Genomic DNA, 23,597 nt, shown 5'->3' with positions numbered 1-23,597 from the left:
TGTGTCTGAGCATGCATATGTGCAAGCACATATCAGGCATGATGTTGGCCTTCCCTGGAGTTAAGGTAGACCTCTATGACATGCAGTGGGTATGCATGGGCCTGAGGTTGATCCTGAGTGCACTAACAAAAGCAAGATGAGAAGAATGAGGAGTGTAGATAGGTTTGCCTTGTCTGAACATGTATATGTGCAATCACTTTCCTCTCTGCCCCTCCTACACTAACAAAGGCAAGATGAGAAGAATGAGGAGTGTAGAGATGGGTTTGCCTTGTGTCTGAGCATCAATATGTGCAAGCACATATCAGGCTTGATGCTGACCTTCCCTGGAGTTAAGGTAGACCTCCATGACATGCAGTGGGTATGCATGGGCCTTAGGCTGATCCTGAGTATTCGAGAATCTATGTGAGAGTTCTAGGCTGTGTTGTCCTTGTAGGATAGTACTAAATGAAAGTGCATGAGCATTAGTGGAGAAGTGTGGCTCAGGGGTTAGAGGCGGCAGACCTGGAAGCTGAGATCGGTCCTGGACCAGGGTTCAATTCCCCGCCTCGGCGGGTCTTGGGCTCAAAAATTCCACGGACTCGATAATTCTCGTTCCGGTGCCTACTCGACTCACGGGTTCACACTCTGCGACTCTGGGCAATAGCTTGCTTAATCTCCACTACGGCCCCTCGCGGCGGGATGCCTGGCTTTCACCTTGTGGATACCCTGCTGGGGTTATCTCACAGGGGAATACCAGGACGGGTTCCCAAGGCAAGCGCCTTGATGCCTTCGGGTGATACGTGCGCTATATAAATCGCAATACATTTACATTTACATACATTTACATTTAGAAAAATTACTGAAAATGGAAAGCTGGTTTTGAGGAAAAATTGTGGTAGGTCCAGAAAAAGACATATTATTTTTTCTGGTGACTAAATGACAATTTGCCCCAAAAAATAAAACTATTTATTACAAAATATTTTATTTTTACAAATTACCAGATACTATTTGGTGACTACAGTATTTTCCTTTTTTTTTTCAAGGCGTAAATCATAGAAAAGGTAGTGACAAAATTACTGCAGGCATTCGGGTATGAACTACCCCTTCTATATTACCGTTCATCAAGATTCAGCCTCACCAGTATAACGCAATCATTCTTCGCTAGCAAATGTGAGGAAATGATCAGAGCTCTTGATGATAACCACCCTGCAGCTTTAATCCCCTTAGACACGTCAGCGGCATATGACGCCCTGGACCAAAACTACCTACCCACTGTTTTGAAACTTTTATGGGAATTAAAAGACCTGCAATGGCAATACGCCCAGAAAACTGTTCTGCTCATTCAGGCGATCTCAGATGTCCCACCCAATCTGCTTGGACAGCGAATTCAGCATTGATTCGAGAACCCACCCTGCTCATCTTTGGAAAAATCTGCCCCTTGCCCTCAATTTTTTGCCGTCCCATTCCTTTATGTGGTCCTGAAGTGGCTTTTAGAAGCATGTTTAGCATCTTACAGATTGTGAATACATAAATACAACAGACTCGGTGCTTGGTTACAATTGAAGTGCTTCAATAATACTCTAGACATTTCACAAAATATTCTGCTTTCCACTGGCAGCCATCATACGCCCTGCCAGTGTTTCCCCAGCACCACTGTTATCCTCCTTCCCTCCCCCACCACCCATCTAACCACTGCTAGCTAAACTATATTTATTTTGGTACACCACAGTGATTGTCAGGAAATCTCACTCCTATCACTTGCTACGGTCTTACTGACTATGATAGCCCCATATGAGTGCACCCGACCTGCATTTGCCTTGGCACCGGGACACTCTTGAACAGCTGCGTGCTTTACAAATTAATGTATTCATTTATTCATGCATGTCAGTCTTCACCTTCGCCACACACTAAGTATTGGACTGTTGCATCATGACTCATGAACACATTCTGCGCTAGCAGGAAAACACTGTAATACACACCGCACAGGGGCATAACACTTAGGATGCCACCAGGTCACTGTTATGCCTGTGCCAAAAATTGAAAGTTCATTTTATTGACCCATAGCAATGTTTGCCAATTCTGTGGGAGAATAGCTCATGCCGCCCAGCTCATTTATTTTCTTTGCATTCCAGTTCTTTTATTAATTTATGATGTAATACTTAGGACAAGATGTACACGTATCAAAAGAAAAAGCAGCTGGATTGAGAAGAGCTATTCGCACAAGATATATGGAAAGTTAAGAACTCTGTAAGCCTTGCAGACAAGCTGGTATTTTGGCTGGGTGATGTGAGGTTCATTAGTTTAGTGCACCCTTTCTCAAAGAGCCAGTAGGCTATGATCTTTTGGCTATAAGTGTCTGTTGTGTTCTCTTGTAGGGGATTTCCGTGATACTCCTAATCATGTGAATAGTCCTGCCCATGTGCACTTCATTAGATATATCTTCTTAAGTTGTCAACTTCTGCCTTTCTTCAGGAAGGCCTGTATGGACACTTAAAGACAATAATAATGCAGCCTAAGAAATTAGGCTACACTGGCCATTTACTGCATCTTGAAGTGAAAAAGATAGCCAGTTTAACTTTAATTTTAGTCCTTTGCTAAGTTTTACACATAGAAAACTCTCCTTCACAAAACTCCTTTTTCATGATAGAAATGAAAGGAATGGATAGAGAAGCCCCCATAGGCTGCCATTATGTGTTTGAAAATGGGTACTGTGCTTTTAAGAGTCTCCAGAGACCCCTGGCATCCCATGAGGCACAGCCAGAGGCATTTACTTTCAGTTCTTTTTTCTGGCTCCTGCTAGCTGGACCCTGGAGAATTGAGCTCTACCTTTTTTGGTATTTCATCAAAATTATTATTATTATTTTTTTTTGTTGAAAACCTTTATTCAAAAAAGGAGATACATGCGCAGGCCCACAACCATCATGGCCGGCCGCAAAGACAGTCAATGAAACAGGAGAAACTGGAGCGAATCAGTAAACAGGATAAATCAAAGTACATCAGATGTGGCTGTGGGGCTCGCAAACAGGATATGAGGTTTTCATTTTTAAATTTTAGAAAAGAAGTAGGGGCTGCAACAACAAGGACATCGCACCTTAAAGGATCGAAGCACAAAGGAGACGATTGGGACTTACCCCAATTACAGTCGGGATAGACTATGACTAAAGCAACTATGCAATCTGGGCAGCCACGGCGATGATACTGGACAATAAACCACATTACAATAATCCACATTTCTAAAAATCACCCCAGAGAGCCTACCCCCCAAGAACAGAAAAACAGAGGCCTATCGAAAAGCCGGAAAAAGGAAGAAAGGTGCGAGACCAAGAGACAGCCAACCCTACTAAAGAGGAAAGAACCCTCCCAAAGACGGAAAAGAGCGATAGGGACCATAGAACAAAACAAACTAAAATAACAAACCCCCCCACATCCGCCACCCTGCACCCCTGTAATGGCTACGGCCTAACCCACTAACAGCGTGCCTGTCGCCCCGGAACTGCCCCACAGAAGGGAAAATATAAGAAGAAGTGGAGGAGGAGAGAAACAAACAAGCCCCCGGACACCTGGTACCCCCCGCCGGCAGTGACCCCCCCATAGCACAATCATCATCAAGTAAAATTAAACAGTCAGCAATATCACGGGGAGGACAGTCACCAGGAAACACAAACCCCCCCCCCATAACCCCCCCCCCCCCCCCCCCCCCCAATCCTACCCCCGGCCCGGTGAGGAATTCGGTGCAGTCTCGGCAAAAGTAAACGGAGCAACCCCAGGGAAATAGAAGTCAACCCTGCAAGCCTCACGAGGAGATATATCGCCAAAGTCATATCAGTTGCAAACAAAGGGAGCGTCTCAGATGGTCCAAGGCAGTGGCGAGAATCAAGTAAACCTCCAAGTCAAAATCGGCCCTGACCAGTGCGAATCCGGTCCGGAGCACATCCCGACCAAGCCACATCCGACCAGAGGCAGCCAAAGCGTCCATGGCAGACCAGGGCATTGAAGATGGAGCAAAGTCCGGTCACAAAATGGCGGCATCTGTTATGCAGACGGGCCGGAACAAAGGAAAATGGCGATCCCCTTCGACGGGACCCTGAGACTCGGCAATGAAGAACAGGACATCCAGCGACGATACACCATCGGATAGGAGACGTAGAGGGAAGACAATGTACTGTAGCAGATGAGGGAAAAGTGAGGCCGACTCTCAAAGAAGCAAAGTCGGGCTGCCGCTCGGGACCCTCAAGATGGCGGGTCAAATCGCTCGACTGGACCGCATATTTCTGTGCAGGCGCTGCAGCGTCCGCGGCCGGTCGCGAGCATACATCATCCAGTTTTGCCGCCAGGGAGACACATGCGGCGGTAAATTGCGAGCGGATCGCCCCAATCGCCACCATTACGGATCTCAATGAATGTGCGCCATCCACCCCCTCCATCCCGGGGTCCTGAGGACGGAGGGGTACACAATCTCCAGCCCACATCGCCGGGCTCCGGGCACACATTCGGCGATCGCAACAACACGGGCGCCCCGAACTGGCACACTCAGCACAGGCACTGGCCGTGGATGCAGCCCGCCAGCCCCCGGACCAGGAAACGGGGGTCAGGCACACAGTCCACAGTCACGGTGCAGGAGGATCGCAGCACGTCAGTGTCTCTACTCCGGCACCATCCATCAACGAGGACAGGGGACTCAAAGGCGGAAAGAATTATTCAAACCTGGAAGACCGGCCACAATCGCGGTCCCACAGCCGATGTTGTTCAGGACCCTCTCGGGTGTTCTGAAAATCGAGGTCCCGGCGGCAGCCCGGGAGTAGGCCCACAAATGGGACACAACATAACTTTGTCGCTGAAGTAGGTAGGAAATCCGGGAAAGCACCGTTGGCATCAGGCAACCTTCATACATCCAGGCTCAGGGCGTGGGTAGAGGATAGACAACAGGATAGACGGGCCGCCAGCGGAGGTCGGCGGAGCCGGGAGCTTATGCGGCCATCTTGGTTCGCGGCGTAGCTCCTCCCCCCTTCATCAAAATTTTTGAATATTTCTGCACTTTTGCAGTTTCACTCGACTTCTTTGGCTTTTAGCTAACTACTGCTGTAGTTTTTTGGTAGAATTTCTACTGTCTTGTCAAAATGCCATCTCTATTTGACAAGTGCCCTGAATGCGGTAGGAAGAAGGCCAAGTCTGATTCCCACACAGTCTGTATTCTGTGTTTGCCTGTGTCTCATGTTCCTGACACCCGTGCCATTTGTAAGACCTTTTCCAGGTGCACCCTGCGTAACAGGGAGAAGATTTGGCTTCAAGGGATGGAGCAAGGAGAGGGTAAGTCCTCTACCCAGTCCCATGCTTTGGCCTCTGGGGTCTCCCCAGCAGGAAAACGGCGGAAAAACTATGCCGTTCCCGGTCGAAGTAGAGGACGGCAACGACTAAGTCAAGAGCTGGTATTACCACGATATGCTCTTCGTCGACCCAGGTCGAAGATCAACGTCGAGGAGAAGAATGGCGAGATCGCCATCGAGGGGTTCCCCTCGTTCGACGTTGATGCAAAGAACATTGCAGTCGAGACATCTGCGTCGATCTGAATATCACAAACGGCGTTCGACGACAAAGCGTCGTCGACGATCACCATCGACATCCACTCAAAGATCGACGTCGAGAAGAAAATCTACGTCGAGGAGAGGATCGAAGAGAAGGTCGACATCTGGTTAGATTTCGTCGTCGAGGTCCCGTTCCGGGCCTCGCTCCATGGTGAGCCTATCGTCCTTGACAGGGACTTCACATTCCAGACGACTTCGACGCTTGACGTTGAGCAGTGGATTGACATCAAGGGGGACTGATAGTCAGTCTCGAGTCCCTTCCATACGGCCCACTCGTACAAAGAGGTTGGCCTCTTCGCCAAGTTCGGAGTATTCGCGCATCTACTCACCAACTAGGTTGCCTCATTCTCTATTTACACCGGTGGCCTCACCAATACCACTGCCGCCACCGGTTACATCTCCACCTCCTCCGCTTCCTCCATCGATTCCTCCACCACCTCCTCCCCCACCTCAGCCTGGCCCTGTGGCTCCTCAGCCCACTCTCCCTGTGGCTCCTCAGCCCAAGCTCCCTGTGGAACCTCAACGACCAAGAACGCAGTCTCGTTCGAGACATCATTCACATAGACGCCACCGGTCTTCCACAAGATCACGTTGTCACCGTTATCAGAGGTCTAGGTCCCGGCATACAAAGCATACATCTTCCACAAGTATAGGGTAGTACTCGCCTACTCTCACGGACTCTCCCCCGCTGAGGGTGTCACCGGTAGATGAAATTTCTACCTTTCAAGAGGCTCTGGTCAGAGGGGCCTGCAAAACTCTGCATTCCCTGTCTGCTCCTGTGCAGCCAACCTCTGTGATATTTGAAACTCTGCAGGAGAGACAAAAGTCACGTCCGTTGCTTCCGTTGGTGCCCCGCTTGGAGGAACCATCTATGGAACTGTTCCTGACGCCATCCTCCATTAAGTCTGCACCCTCAAGGTTGCAGAAGAAGTCTCGTCCGCCAGATTCGGACCCTGCCTTCCTCCTGCTGGGACCCCACTCCGGATTCGGTTATAGTGGTGGCGGCGTGGAAACAACATGCTACGGCTTAGAGTTACACGGTGCCCCCGGTTAAGGATAGCCGTAAGCTGGATTCAGTGGGCAGAAAGGCTTCTAACACTGCAGCAACTTCTATGAAGGTGGCAAGCTCTACTGCCTTGCTGGGCCATTACGATAGATCGTTGTGGGAGTCCTTTCAGCAATTTGTGGATCTCATACCCAGAGACAAAAGGGAAGACTTCCAGGAGATTGTGAATGAGAGCCTGATGGTCTCTAACCAAGTCATCAGCGCTGCAGCGTATACTTCGCTCCTGGCAGCCCATGGGAATTGCAAGAGTATTGCTCTACAGCGTCTTGCTTGGCTTCATCTCACATCTCTGAAACCTGAGGCGCAGCAATGGATTTCCAATCTCCCGTTCTCTGGCACAACTCTCTTTGGATCCCATGCGGACGACGAGATGGCCCGCATAAAGACTGAAATGGAGACTTTGAAGGCTGTAGGTTTGGAGGAACCTAGAGAACAACAGAAGACCTTCCGTCCTTTCCAGCGACGTTATTCCTCTTGGAGGTTCCAACGTTCTCAGGGTCACCAGTCCAACCAACAGCAGCAGTTTCAGCCGTCTTTTCAGCCGTTTAAAAAAGCCAACAGCGAGGAAGATCTAACCAGCAGTCTGTCCATATATACAACAATAGAATACGACTGGAAAATAGAGGAAATGGATTCCGGAGAAAACTGGATCCAAGTTATAAAAATGGAATGTAATCGCCCCACAAACGGAGTGGGGAGGAAGTTAATTGTCTTAAACATATACATTCATCCCGAAAAGAATAAGAAAATGAAAAAACTGTTAAACCTGATAAACCTAATAAAAACGTTACAAGTTACACATCAAAATCATGAGATGATAATCTCAGGCGATTTTAATTGCAATCTGATAGGGGCTAACGATAATAAGAATAGAATTTAAAAAACATGGAACAAGTTGAAAGTACTAGGTCTTGTCACACTAAATGGAAACACGAAGGGAGACCAACCAGCAGGTATTACCTTTTCTTGTGGAAATAAACAATCAATTATAGATTATACAGTAATCAGTAAGGACCTTGCACCCCTGGTCGATTACGTTCGTATTATAACACGACCGGAGAGCGACCATTTCCCTCAAGAAACAGTCCTACACCTAAACATACTGCAAAGAGAGTGTGCAGCATCGCTAGCCACATTACCCGAAACATATAACTTAAGGAAACTCAAAAGGAGAGGAACAATAATCGAAGAGCTAAAGGACCTGGTGAAAAAACAGAGAGAATGCTGAGGAGCCAGCAGCGCACTCATTTGTAAAAGATTGGGAGAAGGTAAACACGTCCCTACTGGACAAATTCCCAACAAAACCAGGACGCAAAGGCACGTATGGGGCTAATAAAGAGCCATGGTACACAATACAGTTGAGAAATAAAAAAAGAAACATCGCCAAGGAGGTAAGACAAAAAGCTGGAGCAATTAGAACGGGAAGAGACAGTGACAATTGTAAGATTAAAAAAAGAGAAAAGAATACAAGGAAGAGTGCAGAGTGGAAAAAAGGAAATACACAGAAAAGATATGGGAAGACCTGCTGTGGGCAAGTAAATTACCGAACAGCAGGGAATTCTGGGGCTTAAATAATAAATTAATGAAAGGAAATGGAACTCTACACAACGTAGGAATAAGCGACACAACGTGGCTGGAATACATTGATAAATTGTTCAACCCCAAAGCAGGTCCACAAATGTGTGAAGAAAAAAGCATAGACAAACCAAAAGGAAATTCACCAGACCCAGAGGCAACCGACCCCAAAAAGGAGGAAGTAAAAGACCTAACCAGCTGGGAAGCCAACAATCAAACATCATTGACAACAGTAAAATACACAAAATTCCTGATAAAAAAATTGAAAGCTGAAGGCGCCGCAGAACCAAACAGACTGCCAAACGCCCTGTTTAAACGGGACCCTGACGTCTGGGCTAAATACCTTACACCCCTTTTTAATCAATTGTTTTGTGACAAGATGCCACGGTCTTGGAGCGATAACCTTCTTCACCTAATCTACAAAAACGGCACCAGAATAGAACCTGGGAACTACAGGCTGATTGCCCTTATCGATGTAGAGGCTAAACTCTTTGCCTCGTGCATTCTACGACATCTACAAGAGTGGACAGAGGAAAATAACATCATCCCAAAATTTCAAACAGGCTTTAGACAAGGTATGGGTACCATCTCAAACCTATCAGCATTGACTATCTTGACGGAAAAAGCAGAAAGGAAAAAGGGAGTACTATTGGCCTGTTACATCGACCTGAAATCTGCTTTTGATAGAGTGCCTCGTGACCGCCTGTGGAAGAAACTGAAAGCATGGGGACTCCCACAGCCACTGATAGACGCAATAACATCATCATACAGAGAAACATGGGCCACCGTAAAGTTAGGAGACGGAAGAAGGGTATCGTCAAAAATAAACATAACAAACGGACTAAAACAAGGCTGTGTACTCTCACCAGGTTTATTCTACTTATGTTTGGCAGATTTAAATAACTACCTGCTACAAGTAAATGGAAATCCGCCAAAATTGGCAAATGAGCCAATCCAATTTCTGCAATATGCAGATGATATCGTGGTGGTGAGCCAAACTCCGATAGGGCTGCAAAGGACCATAAACAAACTAATAGACTACCTGGATGCACCAGGCCTGGAACTAAATAAATCAAAAACCAAGGTGTTAAGACTGGCGGGCCCGAGGCCAGGAAAATACAAATGGTACGCAAAGAACTCACAAATAGAGGAAATAAGCGCTTTAAATACTTGGGTATCAAATTGGCAAGAAATTTGTCTCGGGTGGATAAGAAAAGGCAGATCACAGCAAAATCCCAATCATTAACCTTCGCCTATAAACCGCTTTATAAGAAATTGGAATGCCCTTCACACGGGCATCTCTGAAAGAATCATGGCAGCACATTTGCTCCCACCCTTATCCTACGGATTGGAAACATGGCACATCCAAGAATTCAACATCTTAAACAAACTAAAAATCAAGGTCTATAAAGCTGTATTCAATCGTGGGTTCCTCGCCAGCACAAATACGTTTGGAATTTGGGTTCCAGAACCAAGAATTCCAAAGGAAAGCAATCTTGGTAAAATTATGCTTGAAACTCAGAGCAGCGGAAATGGGAACATTGAACAACCTATGCTGGACAGAAATAAAACTACAAATACTTGAGGTGACCATCTGCGTCTTGCCCTGGAGGAACTAGAGATCGAAGAAGCATGGAATAGCAAAAGTCTGTAACAGGGCAAAGGCATTATCCTTTGTGGAAGATAAAAGGAGATTGGCCAAACGCCGCCATGCATGGGTTGTAATAAACTCATATATAAGCTTAAAATAACAACCCTACCTAGCAGCCCACTTCCGACTATCATTAAAAAGGAGGTTCATGGCATTGAGATTTGGCGATCACTGCTCGAAGGACGTGGTTCCCACCTGGAAAAATAAACCGCAAACAAAGGCATGTCGTTTATGTGGGTACCATATAGAAACTTTAAGCCACCTATTGTGCGTCTGTGATTCAGTAAAAGTAGAAAGAAGAACTTGTTGAAAACAGTCTTAATTGACGTTAGCACTTTTAGACATGAGGTAACAAGTTGGATGGGCGCCTCATCAAATATTTTAACATGTCGGGGGGGGGGGGGGGGTAAAATTCATGATATTAGTAGAAAATGTACTCACGAAAGCTGGAAAAGACTAAAGACTAAAGGCTCGGGGACAGAAAAGGACCTTTTTTTATAGAAATTGTAAATATTTTAACAGAGTGAAAATACGCATCGCTTTAAAATTTTTCATGTAATAAATTGTATTTTATATGCTTTATGGTTATGATAAACCAAATAAAGTTATCTTTGACTGACTGACTGACAGGGGAACAAGGCCCCTGCTGGTCCGAAGCCCTGAAGGGTTTCTTCTCCCTCGTCCGTTGTCCACTCTGGTACGGGGAAAGTATTAGAGTACATCTGGCAGGGTGGCAGAAAATAACTCCGGACAATTGGGTGCTGAATATTGTTCACAGTGGATACTCTATATATTTTATAAGCCCTCCTCCATCAATCCCTCCAACTCGATCACGGCAACTCACCTTCCAGGTGTTCAGAATCCTCAGGCAGACGCCCTCAGCAGACTCCTTCACGAAAATCACAAATGGGTCTTAAACTACGAAGTGGTGCAAGATATCTTCGACAGATGGGGTACTCCAGAAGAGGATCTGTTCGCTACCGCAGAAAACAGCAAATGCCAAGACTTTGCCTCCAGGTTTTACCAACCAGGGACTCTGGGGAATGCCCTATTGATCAATTGGTCAGGTGGCTTTCTCTGTGCTTTTCCGACAATTCCCCTGATTCCGACAGTGCTGATCAAGCTCTCTCAATCACGGGCCAGGATGATCCTCATTGCTCCAGAGGGACCTTGTCAGTGGTGGTTCGCAGACCTACTCCACCGGTCTCTCCTGCCACATCTTTGTCTGCCGGACAGGCCGGACCTTCTGACGAAGTTCGGCGGACAGATGGTGCACCCCAACCTCTCGTCGTTGAATTTGGCGGCATGGCTCCTGAGCTGGTACAATACGGACATTTGAATCTCCCTCAGGACTGTATGGAGATATTGAAAGAGGCCAAGAGACCATCTACACGCACGTCCTATGCGTATGAATGGAAGAGATTTTGCATCTGGTGTGCTTCAGCTCTTCGTTCCTACCTCCTGTAAGGAAGATGTCATCCTTCCTTACTTATTACATCTGGCGCAATCTGGCCTTCAGTTCCATTCGATCAAAGTTCATCTGGCAGCTTTGAATGCTTACAGGAAATGTACTTCACAAACGTCCTTTTTTAAGATCCCAGTCATCAGAGATTTTCTAGAAGGATTGAAGAAAGTTTTTCCTCCCATCAGGCATCCTTCGCCTCCCTGGGAGTTGATTGTAGTCCTTTCACGACTGATGAAGGAACCGTTTGGACCCATTCATAAGGCTTCTCTTCAGCATATGTCCTGGAAGACTGCTTTCCTTGTGGCCATTACGTCTGCCCGCAGAGTTAGCGAACTTCAGGCTTTATGTTGTAATGAACCGTATACAGTCTTTCATTCCTCTAAGGTGGTTATGAGGACGCAACCTAAGATCCTTCCTAAAGATGTGTCTGAGTTTCATGTAAACCAGACTATTACATTACCTAATTTTTCTCAAAATCCATCTTCTCCTGCGGAGAGGTCATTACATTCTGTTGACGTTAGGAGGGTCTTGAAATTCTATTTAGACAAAACCAAGGATATCCGTAGATCAGATCAGCTATTTGTAAACTATGGTTCAGTTCGAACTGGTCTAGCTACCTGTAAACAATCCATTTCTAGGTGGATTGTTTGATGAATTCAGCTATTTTATCAAAAAGCAACCTTTGGCTAGGAAGCCTAGGGCTCACTCCGGCTTTACTTCGCAATGTACCTATTTCGGAAATCTGTAAGGCTGCCACTTGGAAATCAGTCCACACATTTACTAAGCACTACTGATGCTAGGGCAGATGCCCAGGTTGGACAGGCTTCACTTAGAAATGTATTTGAACAATAGTGCGGTTGTTCTCTGTTCTGCCACCGCTGGTGAGTTGTTTTGGGGATGGGCTTGCTAGTCTATTTACAAGATTAGGACTATACACAGAAATCCCCTACAAGAGAAGGAGTAGTTTCTTACCTGTAACTCCAGTTCTCTTGTAGGGGTATTTCCGTGATAGTCATAAGCAACCCGCCCTCCTCCCCGGTGGCAGATACAGATGTCCCCAAGACTCAGCAGGCGCTGCTTATTTACGCCTTCAAAAAGAACTGAAAGTAAATGCCTCTTGCTGTGCCTCATGGGATACCGGAGGTCTCTGGAGACTCTTAAAGGCACAGTACCCATTTTCAGACAAATAATGGCAGTCTACAGGTGCTTCTCTATCCATTCCTTTCATCTCTATCTTGAAAAAGTAGTTTTGTGAAGGAGTTTTCTATATGTAAAACTCAGCAAATGACTAAAATGAAAGTTAAACTGGCTATCTTTCTCACTTCAAGATGAAGTAAATGGCCAGTGTAGCCTAGTTTCTTAGGCTGCGTTATTGTCTTTTTATCTCAAGTTTCCATACAGGCCCTCCTGAAGAAAGGCAGAAGTTGACAACTTAAGAAGATCTATCTAATGAAGTGCTCCACGCTGGGACTATTCACATGATTATGACTATCACGGAAATACCCCTACAAGAGAACTGGAGTTACAGGTAAGAAACTACTCTTTATAGGTTATGTGGCAGGCTTTCAAGGATTATGATTTAATATAAGTATAAAGGCAAGTGATTTGTTTGGAGGTTGGCTTTTCTATAACGAGTGAGAGAAAAGATATGCAAGAGCATTTGAACGTGTGTCTAAGCTATAATATGAATGCAACACTAATCACTCCGCCAAATAATATCAAATATTAAATTAAAACACATTGTTGCTATGTAATAAAACAGGCTTTGATAGTCTTGTAATATGTATTAAAACACAAGTTCTATATGAGCATATTCTTAGCATGAAATAAACAAAATTGAGTATATTGCAATGATTATTCGTTCAAAATATTTGTCTGTTTTGATTTGAAACCAAAATAAAAAGTTAAAACTATTTATACATACACTATTGCTTTACGCAAATTAATTGTAGAAAATCTAAAATTGTATTATCATACAATAAACTTGAAAGCTTTTCACCATCAATGTGCAAAATGCTTAGGGAATGGAGTATGCTTAGGAACATTGTTATACGAAATTCGTTTTTATACCCTTTAGCCTGCTATATGATATCTTTTCTGAGCAATTTGTTATAACCAGGCTCAGAAACAAATTAAAAATAGCTTTAACATCCGGAAATGCAGACTGTACTGAATTCTCAATTATAATGTATATATGTAAATTGCGCCTTTTATGGATAATTTTGTTTTATATACTGATGAAATTGCTTCATTTCCCCCCAAAACGTTATAAACTAAAGCTTCAAGGCAATCCTTTCTTAGTATTGAAGTTGAAATCTTTGTCAACCTCATCTCCTGATTTATAGAAATGTAAAAGGAATACAAATGTGTCCGTCTCCTACATTTCCTGCTTGGTAAATTATTTTCTAAGTAATTTTGATGGGAACAAAGGATTTTATTCTAAATGTATCTCTTGAGGAAAGTTAATCAATAATGTCAGATCCATTTCAAGCCAAGCTCCTCCTGGGAAATCTGGGGAAGGGAGGAATATCCCAAATTTACCGATCCCTGATAACACCCCGTCCACGCTAGATTCCTTCAAGGCGTGATGGCAGCAATGTCTCGACCCACTGGAGGGACGGACTGGATGGATGCCCTAATGGCTCCAAGGGTACTTCCTTTATCATTCAGGCTCCGCCTCATCCAAATTTACTATCCGCACCATGCATATCTTACGCCGGAGAGATTGTACAGGGCATGGTTCCTCCCGTCCCCAAAATGTCCTTGATGTGAGGTGGAGCCAACTAACTTCTATCATATGATTGGGAGTCTATTATAAATGAGCTGAGTGCCAACTATTTTGGGAAGTTCCCTTTACTCCTCTTGCTCTCCTCCTGGGGGTGATGGACGGGCTAGATGGCTCCGGTAACAACAAGTTGTTCCTGGGGACAGCCCTGTTGGTGGCCAAAAGAGACATTGCAGCAGTGTGGAAGGACCTGATGGCCCTTTCTCTTGCAAAATGGCGCAGGGGAATTGACTGGTGTGCCATCCAGTAAAAGTCTGTGTATGAAGCACAAGGTTGTCTGGTTAAACACAAACTGGTGTGGGGCAAGCGGCTGGGCTTGTTGGAATGAGTTGCCTTGAGGCAGTCAGGCATTCCTTTGTGGAGGCTAGTCGTGGAACTGCTCTGTGAATGTATTGATAGTAAGTATATATATATATATATATATATATATATATGTATATATATGTATATATATGTATGGTAATGGACATTTCGTCTCTCTATACAGCGATTGAATATTTTTTGTGTGAAAGGGACATAAGATTCTATGAACACCGTAAAATGTTGATCAAAATGATTGATTTGTATCTTAACAATAATTACCTTTTATTCAACAACGAGGTGTATCAGCAGCTGCGGGGTGTGGCCATGGGAGCATGCTTCTCCCCTAGTTACGCGTGTTTACACGTGGGATGGTGGGAGAGGCATGCTCTGGGTCAGCCCCGGGGTTGTTTGATTGGAACAGAGACAGGGATTGTCAACATGTGGCGTTTCATAGACTATGTCTTTATAATTTGGCAGGGTTGTGAGGCTTCGGCTGAAGACTTTGTTAAAGAAATCAATAGTAATGCATTGAACCTGGAATTCACAGCCACTATAAGTAATACTAAAGTTGATTTTCTTGATGTTGAAGTGTACGTTTCCAATAATGAGATTATGACTAAAATGCATAGAAAGGTCACAGCAGGTAATTCTATTTTGCATGCCCAGAGCAACCATCCTCGCCACCTAATTAAAAGTATTCCATATGGAGAATTTGTAAGAATTCAGAGAATTTGCAATAATGAGGTGGATTTGAATATCTGCATGGAGGATTCTGTTTAAACATTCTTAGTTAGGGGTTATGATAAAAATGAACTGACTAATTCCCTGAGGAAAGTGATGGCCAAAACCCCAATAGCTCCTACAAACACTGCAGTTACTATCAGTAGGCCAGCAGAAATAAAGGAAAGTTGAGCTGAGAAGACTAAAATTAGGCTTATCACTACTTTCAATTGCCAGGAACGCAAAATTGGACAAATTATCTGAAAGAGACACGTTAGTGATAGATTCCTTACCTTAGAATATCCCCAGGCGTCAGACTGGATCCGGAAAGTTTTGCGTAGCAGTACCCTTGCGCGTCGGTAGGCGTCTGTGGCTCCGCGTCCGTCGTAGGCGTCATGGGCGCCATGATGACGTCGTCGGAGTACTTAAACGCCGCCTCCGCGTGCTGACATCAGTTCTTCTTTTTTCCGCGCCAGCCAGCGCAAATCTGGAAAGAGCAGTTCCCTAGTCACTTTTTGACTAAACTTTTGTGATCTTTTTGATCCATTTCGAAGTCTTTACGACTCCGACGGTGCCGTTAGGGGTGCCCGGCTTCAAGCATTGCGACGAATGCGACCGTACCATGTCGGTCACGGATCCCCACCGCTTGTGCCTGATGTGTTTAGGCGTCGACCATGACGACGAGGCCTGCTCCGACTGTCGGGCCCTCTCGAGGAAGGCCCGGCGGGAGCGGTCCCGCAGGCGACTCGAGATCCGCCAGTCGGCCCCGCGCCGTATGAGGTCCCGGTCCCACGGGAGGTCGAGGGACAGGTCGCGGGGACGGAGCCGTCACAGCTCCGGGAGTCGGCGCCACTCCTCCGGGTTCAAGTCGTCAGGTAAGAAGCATAAGAAGTCGAAGAGACATCATCGCTCTTCTGACTCCCCCCGACGCTCGCGCGACGCGACCGGGGGTTCGGGTGACACCGCCCACGCGGCTCCTCGTGAGTCGCGGGCGCCGTGTTCGGCCCCATACCCCCCGGTCCCTGGGCTGAACGCGACGCCGGAGGAGATCGAGCGCTTCCTCATGGCCATGAGGTCCCTTTCTCCTCCGACGGGTTCCGCGGCGCCGCAGAGCTCCACGATCCCGACGCCGCCGCTGCCCTCGGGCTCGGCGCCGCAGGGTACAGCGGCCCCGGCGTCGTCGGTGCCTTCGGGCCCGGCGCCGCAGGGCACCGCTGGGCCCTTGTCGGTCGATGGATCGTCACCTGTGGACCTTACGACCCCCCCCGGCGTTGGTCCGTGTGGTGTCCCCTCCGGCGCCGTCCTCGGGTGGCGCCGTCCCCGATGCCTCCTCTCACTGGGTTCCGACGTCGGGTCGACGCCTGCCGGTGCCGCTCTCGACGCCGTTCGGAGAATTTCAATTCTATGAACCCACCCCATTCACTTATGACCCTGAATCTCAGGAGATGGGGGACGAGGAGAATTGGGAGGGGTCTGAGGACCCTCTGACCAGGGAGTGTCAGTCTAACATGGACTGGACAGGTGAGCTTGGGGAGGCCAGTGGCCTGAACACCTCTCCAGACACTGGTTTTGTCTCTCCTCCTACCGTGGCTTCGGAGGAGGGTGCAACTTATAGTGTGGTGTTGACGAGGGCAGCCAAGGCCTTGGGCCTTGAGCTCCCCGTCGCGGCCGTGAGGACTAACCTCCTCACTGAGGTCCTTAAGCCGCAGTCATGCTCATGGAGCCTCTGCTGCCGTTTAATGAGGCCTTGACGGACGTTCTTTTGGGCACTTGGTCCAGGCCCGCTACAGGTTCGCCTGTAGATAGGAACGTGGCCAGACGCCACCGCCCGGCCCTGGGCCACCCATGTTTCCTGTCCGCCCACCCCACCCCCGAGAGTCTGGTTATCCAGGCCTCTAACTCCCAGACCGCCTTTCCGACGGCTCCTCCCAATCGGGAATCAAAGAGGTATGAGGCCTATGGCAAAAAGGTGTTCTCGTCCCTTAGCTTGGGACTGCGGTCTTCCAACACCGCATGCCTCTTGGGCCGTTACACCCACTCTCTGTGGGAAACAGTGGCGGAAGTGCTGCCAGAGTGTCCGTTGGAGGTACGGGCCAAACTCGGCCAAGCCCTAGTGGAGGGCCGGGACGCAGCGAAGTATTCTATCAGGTGCGGACTGGATACTACTGACTCGCTGGGCAGAGCGATGGCTACGACGGTGGCGATACGACGCCACGCCTGCCTGAGATCCGCCAACTTCTCGGCAGACGTCCAGAATACACTCATGGACATGCCGTTCGATGGCCGTCGCCTCTTTGGCGACAAGGCAGACCACGCGCTTGAGCGATTTAAGGACTCCAGGGCTACGGCCAAGTCCTTGGGCCTCTCGGCCCCGCGCCAGCAAGTGGGTGCCTTTCGCTCCTTTCGTGGCCAGGGAAGGGGCGTCCCCACACGTGTCGCCAGCCACTCGCCGCAAACTGTCATCCAGTTCGGCGGCGGCCGTGGAAACCGCCGTGGAGGCGGTCGGGGGAACAAGCGGAGCCAGTCCACACCTGCCCCCGCAGCATCCGCCTCTAAGCCCTCCTAGTCCGTGCTTTTCGGCCCATGTGACGCCGGTGGGAGGCAGGGTTCGCCATCGCCACTCTCACTGGCGCACAGTCACTTCGGACAGGTGGGTGCTGCAGATCGTCCGAAGGGGCTACTCCCTCCCCTTCGAGACGACCCCTCAAGCCATGCCACCGCAACACCACCGCGTATCGGGGGATCACTTGCGGCTCCTGCAGGAGGAAGTTTCGGCCCTCTTGGCCAAGGGGGCCATCGAGCGCGTTCCTGGGCCAGAAGTAGGTCGTGGTTGCTACTCCCACTACTTCCTGGTACCCAAGAAGGGCAAAGGGGGCCTACGCCCTATCTTGGATCTGAGGAACGTCAACGGCTTCCTCCGGAAGGAGAAGTTCAAAATGCTGACATTGGCTCAGGTCTTAGCTGCCCTAGACCCAGGAGACTGGATGGTAGCGTTGGACTTGCAGGACGCATATTTCCACATCCCTGTCCTGCCGGCCCACCGGCGTTACCTGCGGTTCACGGTAGGCCTCGAGCACTTTCAGTTTACCGTGCTCCCCTTCGGCCTTACCAGCGCCCCACGGGTGTTCACGAAGGTGATGGCGGTGGTCGCAGCTCACCCGCGCAGGTTAGGGGTATCAGTCTTTCCCTACCTAGACGACTGGTTGTTGAAGGCGGGCTCGCCCCAGGCAGTCGTCAGCCACCTCCAGACTACGGCGGATCTCCTGCACCAGCTGGGATTTTCCATCAATGTGCCGAAGTCACACCTGTGCCCCTCTCAGAAGCTCCTTTTCATCGGAGCGGTTCTCGACTCGGCGCAGTTTCGTGTTTACCCGCCCGAACAGCGGGTCCGGGATATACAGGCTCTGATTCCGGTATTTCGGCCGTTATCCCGGGTTTCGGTCAGGTTGACGCTGCGGCTTCTGGGGATGATGGCCTCCTGCATCCTTCTGGTGCATCACGCACGGTGGTGGATGCGGGCTCTGCAGTGGGACCTGAAGTTTCAGTGGGCCCAGCACCGGGGCAACCTGTCCGACCATGTCCTGATCTCGGAGGGCACTGCGAGACAGCTGCAGTGGTGGCTCACGGACCGCGATTGGGTCAACGGCAGATCCCTCTCCCTTCCCCAACCGGAGCACGTAGTTGTGACGGACGCGTCCCTCCAGGGCTGGGGAGGGTACTTGGGCGAGGCGGAGATCGGAGAACTCTGGTCTCCGGCGGAGTCCCGGCTCCATATCAATCTGTTGGAGCTGAGGGTGATTCGTCTAGCACTGAAAGCATTACTCCCGTCTGTCCGAGGGAGTGCAGTGCAGGTGTTCACGGACAACACCACCGCCATGTGGTACTGCAACAAACAGGGCGGAGTGGGGTCGTGGACCCTTTGCCCGGAGGCTCTGCGTCTCTGGCAATGGCTGGAACATCAGGGCGTGACTCTGGTGGTTCAACACCTGGCAGGTTCTCTGAACGCCAGGGCGGACGAACTCAGCCGTCGGTGCTCGATGGATCACGAATGGCGTCTGAACTCGGACGTGGCGCAAGGGCTCTTTCTGTGATGGGGAGAGCCTTGGTTAGATCTATTCGCCACCGAAGAGAACGCGCAATGTCATCAGTTGGAATTTCCAAGGCGGCACTCGCTCGGAGACGCTTTTCGTCGCGAGTGGAGCTGCGGTCTGTTGTACGCCTTTCCGCCTATACCTCTTCTGCCCAGAGTGCTGAAGAAGATCAAGCGCGACCGGGCACAAGTCATCCTTGTGGCTCCGGACTGGGCACGAAGGTACTGGTATCCCGAGCTACTCAGTATGTCAGTCGATCCCCCGGTTCGTCTGCCTCTTCAGGAGGACCTTCTGTCGCAGCAGCAGGGGACGGTCCTCCACCCTAACCTGTCCAGTCTCCACCTCCATGCTTGGAGATTGAGCGGCGACAGTTGAGGCCATTTGACTTGCCTCCTGAGGTTTGCAACATCATTCTGGCAGCCAGGCGTCCCTCCACAAAGACGGTATACGCCTGCAGGTGGAACAGATTTGTGGCGTGGTGCACAGCAAAGGCTGTGGATCCCCTCAATGCCCCTCTCTCTGAGGTTCTTCTCTTCCTTCTTTCTCTTGCCCAGCAGGGCTCTGCTCTGGGCACTATCAAGGGCTATCTTTCGGCTCTTTCAGCCTTTCTGAGGCTGCCTGACCAGCCTTCTTTGTTCAAGTCCCCTATCGTAAACAGATTCCTGAAGGGCATCACTCATACCTTTCCTCCTGTTCCCTTCGTGATGCCTCAGTGGGACTTAACCTGGTTCTAACATTTCTGATGTGTGCTCCCTTTGAGCCACTTCACAACTGTCCTCTTCGCCTTCTTTCTTTGAAGACTGCCTTCCTGGTAGCCATCACCTCTGCCAGGAGAGTGAGTGAGCTCCAGGCTCTATCTTGTAAGCCTCCTTTCCTTTCAGTCCATCCGGACAAGGTTGTTTTGAGGACTAGGCCCTCCTTCTTGCTTAAGGTGGTCACGGCCTTCCACATTGGGCAGTCCATCACATTGCCCACCTTCTTTCCGCCTCCGCACCCCTCGAGAGAGGAGAGGCTCCACCGTCTGGACCCAAAACGTGCGCTCTCGTTCTATCTGGATCGCACACGCCAGTTCCGGGTGGATGATCAATTCTTTGTTGGGTACGCGGGCGCTAAGAAAGGGAAAGCGGTGCACAAACGGACCATCTCTCGATGGATTATCATGTGCATCCAGGCGTGTTACTCCTTGGCTAAGAAGGAACCCCCTGTTGGGCTGAGGGCTCATTCCACTCCAGCCACGGCCACTACAACTGCCTTGGGCCGAGGTGTGCCCTTGCAGGACATTTGCCAGGCAGCTACGTGGGCCTCGTTGCACACGTTTGCACGGCACTACTGCCTGGACAGTCAAGTCCGGAGGGATGGCTACTTCGGCCGTTCCGTTCTCCAGGACTTTCTGGTGTAAGTATTGGTTCGCAGACCCACCACCACGGGGATGGTATTGCTGGGGTATCTAAAAGGTAAGGAATCTATCACTAACGTGTCTCTTTCAGATGCACAAGTTACTACTTGTGTAACGATATATCTGTAAGAGACATTAGTTAGTGATAGATTTCTTACCGACCCACCCATCCTCCCCGTTCTGCGAACCGATATCTAGGGTTAAGGTCATCCCCTTTCAGGGCCCTAGTTTCTTGGCACCAGTGTCGGTTTTTGTCATGGCTCTGCGCTTCTGGCGCGGAAAAGCTGTGGCTAAGAACTGACGTCAGCACGCGGAGGCGGCGTCTAAGTACTCCGACGTCATCACGGCGCCGACGACTGACGCGGAGCCGCAGACGACGCCTACCGACGCGCAAGGGTACTGCTACCCAAAACTTTCCGGATCCAGTCTGACGCCTGGGGATATTCTAAGGTAAGGAATCTATCACTAACTAATGTCTCTTACAGATATATCGTTACACAAGTAATAACTTGTGCTTTTCAAATCTTCACTTAACTTTTAACCTAAAAAGTATTTATTTGAATCTTAAAAAGTCTAATGTAGCCCATTCATGTGATTTTTTTCCCCCTAAAATGTCTAATCTACATATACGAGCTTTCAGCCCTCTCTCTACAACCATTGTTGTCATTCACATTTTGCTTCTGCCTAGTACAGCATACAACCTACTTCAGTCATTGGTAAACTTCACTTTGAGTAACTGCATTTTGCTCTCTCTCAGGGAGGTTCACATCTGCACACAAGCTATTACCCTTCAATGCTGTTGTTTTGTATTACTTTACAATTGCTTTCGTGTTGCATTTTTGTTTAGAGCCTGGTGTGATAGCAGGATGCTTCTGATACACATTCCAACTTTATCAGATCCTATCTCCTGCCAACAGTGTTGTAAATTCATTTTGCTGTGTTTTGCTTTTCTGCCTGCTGGTATTTTATAGCATAACAGATAGTCTCCATTTGAAGCTTTCTATATTAAGTTATCCTCTTTTTACTGTTTTCTTTCTTTCCTCCATCCATACAACCTTCTTTTTTTCGTTCTTTACTCCATTCTTTTGTTCCCTTCTTTCATCTTTGCTTTTTATATTTGCCTTCTTGTGTTTGCCATCCTTCATTCTTGCCATCTCATTTTTCTTTTCCTTATGTTCCTTCTTTCTTCCTTGACTTTCATTCTTTTTACTGTTTCCTTTCCTTCCCTTATCACTTTCCTCTTCCTTGTTTCTCTCCTTTCCTTCTCGTTATATTTCTTTCTCACTTTTCTGTTTTTCTTTCAACTTTATTTTCCTGTTTTTCATTCTTTTGACTTCATTCTTGTCGCCATTCTTACCCTTCTATCTTGTTTCTTGCCCTTTCCTACTTTCACTCTTTAATTCCTTCTTTACTTTCCCTTTACTCCTATGTTCTTCTTTTTTTTAGTCTTTTGTTCTCGTCTCTACTTTCTTGCTTTTCGCAGCTTAATTTCCTCCTTTCTTTCGTAAGGGCAGGAGGTTTGCAGCCAATGCCAGACAGATTATTTTTCTTTGAGGACAGTGTTCGTCCGGACCTGAGTTTACTAAAATTGTGTATAACGTACTTACTTTTAGGGGTTTCAGCCAGAGTTCATCATTTAGTCTGTGGTTGGTGACATTCACATTTTTCTTCCACCCACTCCATCATGCATTAAGGAGCAATGTAACCGCCCACTTGAGCCATTGTCTGACTTCACTAAGAGTTACGGCATTTCGCCCTTTCACAAGGAACCCATCCACAAACTCAGCTCTTGAATTAAGTGCCAGAGAGTACTAGGATAATGTGTGGGTTTTATTCGACCCCAAACACGTTTTTGCCTGTTGCAAACTTTTTGTTTTTGATTGATAATGGCCCTGCGTGTTCCCAAACTAAGTTTTGCAAAAACCATGCCAAAGCAAGAATTACTAGAAGTCTGGCGGCCAACACCAGACCTATTGACTTTTCCAACGCTTCTTTTCTTTGCTTTGACAATGTGCATTATGGGATTTAAATTTTAAATTTTGCAGTGCATTCATATTCAGATTTAGAGTATTGTTATGGACAAAGCATGGCTTATTGGAAACCTTTTCCTATTCAGTTTGCTTGAGGAAATAAATGTGAAAATTGCATTTCTTGAAACAGTCAAGTTTGTGCATACCTAAAGATGCTTATGTGTTTTTTTTCCCCAACCTACTAAATTAAAATATTCTTTTTCAGGTTCTCAAAAACATCATCTAAATTGTGATGAAGCAGATTGCTCTGCCCTGTGTTCTGCAAAGGTACGAATAGTATTATAGAAGGTTAAGTGTACCACTTTCAAACGTGCAAATGCCACTAATATTAAATTACTTCATCTCATTTGTTGAAAAGCCAGGAAGTGTTTTAATACTTAAGTATAGAAGAATATTTTAAAATGGATAAGTGCTGGGGTGCTTATCCACTCCTCTAATCAAACATATTTCAGAAAGTAGATCTTGGGTCATTCAAACCCTTATACCTCACATGCCATGTTTTTCACCCACACAAGTAATGCATGTGTGTATTTGTCATATTGACGATTATTCATGAGTGCATCCTCCACATCAATTACACATTTGAGATATAATGTAATGTGGTTTCTCCGACAACAAATGGCTTAATTTGTTGTTTTTCTCAAACCATCAAACACATAATAAGCATATGTTAATCTTTGGATGCTCTCTTAAAACCTTTTTTACATAAGTCAGTAATACTATTTTTATTAACCTTGGGTGACGAGCTGAGTGAACATGTGGTCAAGATAAGATCTTTGCAGTGGATGCATTAGTCCACTGAGCCCTAAGACATGGCCAAGTGAGTGAACTATAGAATTTGTTTTATGTGTGGCCGTACAAATAGGTGTTAAGGCTTAGAATGTTTAACCTGGACAGGTTATTGTGGAATATTGGTGTCCGTATGAATTTTGGCACATTAACAAAACATGGTGC

General features: G+C 47.6%; 1 protein-coding gene across 1 annotated transcript in view; it reads left to right on the top strand.

Moving 5' to 3' along the window:
* Window positions 1–23,597, top strand: part of RNF17 (ring finger protein 17) — a 2,333,865-nt gene that overhangs the window by 138,167 nt on the left and 2,172,101 nt on the right. Inside the window, exon 5 of the mRNA XM_086933472.1 lies at window positions 22,849–22,910. Coding sequence (XP_086789598.1) covers window positions 22,849–22,910 — 62 coding nt within the window. The remainder of the gene's footprint in view (window positions 1–22,848; window positions 22,911–23,597) is intronic.

Source organism: Lissotriton vulgaris, chromosome 8, assembly GCF_964263255.1.
Source record: "Lissotriton vulgaris chromosome 8, aLisVul1.2, whole genome shotgun sequence".
In the NCBI taxonomy this organism is placed as follows: domain Eukaryota; kingdom Metazoa; phylum Chordata; class Amphibia; order Caudata; family Salamandridae; genus Lissotriton; species Lissotriton vulgaris.
Note: the sequence above shows the minus strand (reverse complement) of the source record. Positions and strands in the feature narration are given on the sequence as shown.